Genomic DNA, 2510 nt, shown 5'->3' on the forward strand with positions numbered 1-2510 from the left:
ATTTCCCACACCCCTAGTAAACGGCACTGATTATCCTTATTTTTTTATTTCAAGTTTTATAAATCCTAAGCACTTTATGTCAGTTTGTCCACTCCAGTAATAGTAATATTTTTCTCCAGTATTTGTTTTCATGGCAGTACCTCTAAAAGTTGTTGGAGTTATGTAAGTGAAAACATTATGACAACATGGCTGTATTTTTTAGTACTGAACAGTGTTCAGTGAAAATATTGTAAAATATTGAAAACATCGCGATGCATCGCAAAATTTCAAGTATCATGATGCATTGTGATAGAATCGCATCGTGGCATGTGAACGTGATTTGAATCGAATCGGGACTTCTTTGGCAATACCCACCCCTATCGCACATGCGAAGCGCGAAACACAAAGCTTAAAAATCGAGTTCCCGAGAAACAGCCGGTATTTCTCGGTTTTGTTCCACCCTTGTCTCTGCAGCGCCTCCGCTTATCACCAAATCAAACATACTAAGAAAACGATACAAAGAAAAATAGCTGCTAAAAAGACTTAGCACTGGTTATGTTGTGGCTTTAAAACTGATTTGTTTTGTTCCCTGCTAAAACAAAGTTTGTGAATTCAGTTAAATAATTGTTAAAATATATCTGTCATTTGTGTGTTTTTAGCTTTCTTCCTGTATGGGAAGCTTTTCAAAATTTGAAACATTAGCGCAGTGGTTTATGTTAAAATAAACCTTTTGGGTTAAATTGTCGCAAGTGGGTTTTTCTTGTGTTTCTTGTGAATTTGGTCTTAAATTTTTATTTCAAGTGGCATTAAAAAGTTAAAAAGTCTTAAATTCAACTTGCCTTATGCTGTAGGAACCCTGATGCTAAACAGATCAGGTATTGGGGAGCGCTGGCCTAGTGGTTAGAGCAGTGCGCTTTTGAGAAGGTTGCAAGTAGCAGCCTTGCCAAACAATGGCGGCCATTGCTCCCCAAGGGGATGGGTTAAAATTCAGAGTGAATTTCCTAAGTGTGGGACAATAAAAGCATTTACATACATATTGATGTCAATACTTTATGAGCTCTTATTTTGTAATATTAATGTAAAGGATCTCCCTCTGTTAACACCGGGTTTGATTTGCAGGAATGAGAACTGCAACGTGAACTACACGACGGACTTCATCTACCAGCTGTATACAGAGGAGGGCAGGGGGGTGTTCGACTGCAGGAAGAATGTGCTGGGACACATGCAGCAGGTAGAGTCGGCTCAGATTTGACGCCGTCATACAGTCGGTTCTTCTGCCGTGTTATGAGCGTCAACAGACTGGGAAAGATGTGATCTGATTTTTGTATTGGAAACATGCAGATCCCCTGTTTGCATATGAGGTCTTTTATTTGTGTGTGTCTGGAGATTAGCATAGATTAAGCTGGATCAAACAGAACTGTCATTTAACTGGAGAAGATTTAGAAATTAGTATTTTTGATCTTTTTCATTGCTTTAGTCACGACAAGTTACTTTCATGTATTTTACTTCAAATTGAGGCAGAACAACACAAAATTATAATAACTGTAAAAGGGAATATTTCTTACATTTCTAAACCTGTAATTAAAGGAAAAACATGTTTCCTCGGAACATTTAACTTTAATATCCATGAAGAAAAAGACAAAGAAATACCATTTATTCACAGTTCATGATCCAGCTGCTCAGTAAAGGCCTCAGCGTCACTACACTGGAAAAAATCTAAATCTAGATAAGTCATTTTTTCTTAAAATTAGTGCATTTGTTCTTGAATTGAGGAGGTAAAATAGACATCTTGCGAATGGAACAAGACAATTTACATTTAAAATAAGAAAACACAATTGCATTGTCTTATTTCAAGTGCATATTATCTAAATATCTTATTTTAAGAGTAAAAATACCAATTCCATTGGCAAATCATCTCATTTACCTTCTCAAATTAAGGGTAAATACACTTAATTTAAGAAAGTTTTACTTATTTCTAGATCGTTTTTGCAGTGTAGGACCGAAGGGCTCAGCTGATTGGTTAAAGAAAGATTAACGTAGCTGTTAGCTTCAAATGTGTCCCAGTATGGCACTGCGGCAAACCTCTGAAGACTTGGCTGGGCAGCTAAAGGAAGAAGTCATGTTATGCAAACAGGTGAAAGAGGATGTGTCAGGCAGGAGAGGTCAAAATACATGCAAAACCTAGACTGTCCATTACCCTGAGGAAACTATTTGCTTTAGCAGGGACAGATAATCCTCCCACAGAATGACAACCCAAAACACTCAGAGCTTCAACAGAAAGGTGTAGTTTAAAGCAGATTTATGTGTTAAGATGGCCTAGTCCAATCCCAGACCTCAATTTAACAGAGAAACAATCAAAAGATTTAGGAGCGGATGCCTAACTGAGGTTGATCTGTGTTGCAAAGAATGTCCATATTCGTTTTTTATGCTGTTTTCTAGGGATGGAACGGTTTATGAAAACCGGTTCGACTGTCTCGGTTCGATTCGCGTGTGTTGCGTTCGGTTCATGCGCAGCTCCTTTTTCTCATAGG

At 37.7% G+C, this 2510-nt stretch overlaps 1 protein-coding gene across 7 annotated transcripts in view; it reads left to right on the forward strand.

Annotated features, from left to right (window-relative positions):
- The window catches only part of LOC107083965 (ATP-dependent 6-phosphofructokinase, platelet type-like), a 41270-nt gene that overhangs the window by 35487 nt on the left and 3273 nt on the right, over positions 1 to 2510 (forward strand). For all 7 annotated transcript variants that reach the window (XM_015373575.1, XM_015373569.1, XM_015373573.1 and 4 more), the window contains exon 19: positions 1099 to 1210. In XM_015373575.1, coding sequence (XP_015229061.1) covers positions 1099 to 1210 — 112 coding nt within the window. The remainder of the gene's footprint in view (positions 1 to 1098; positions 1211 to 2510) is intronic.

Source organism: Cyprinodon variegatus, unplaced genomic scaffold (assembly GCF_000732505.1).
Source record: "Cyprinodon variegatus isolate N-32 unplaced genomic scaffold, C_variegatus-1.0 Scaffold88, whole genome shotgun sequence".
Classification (NCBI taxonomy): domain Eukaryota; kingdom Metazoa; phylum Chordata; class Actinopteri; order Cyprinodontiformes; family Cyprinodontidae; genus Cyprinodon; species Cyprinodon variegatus.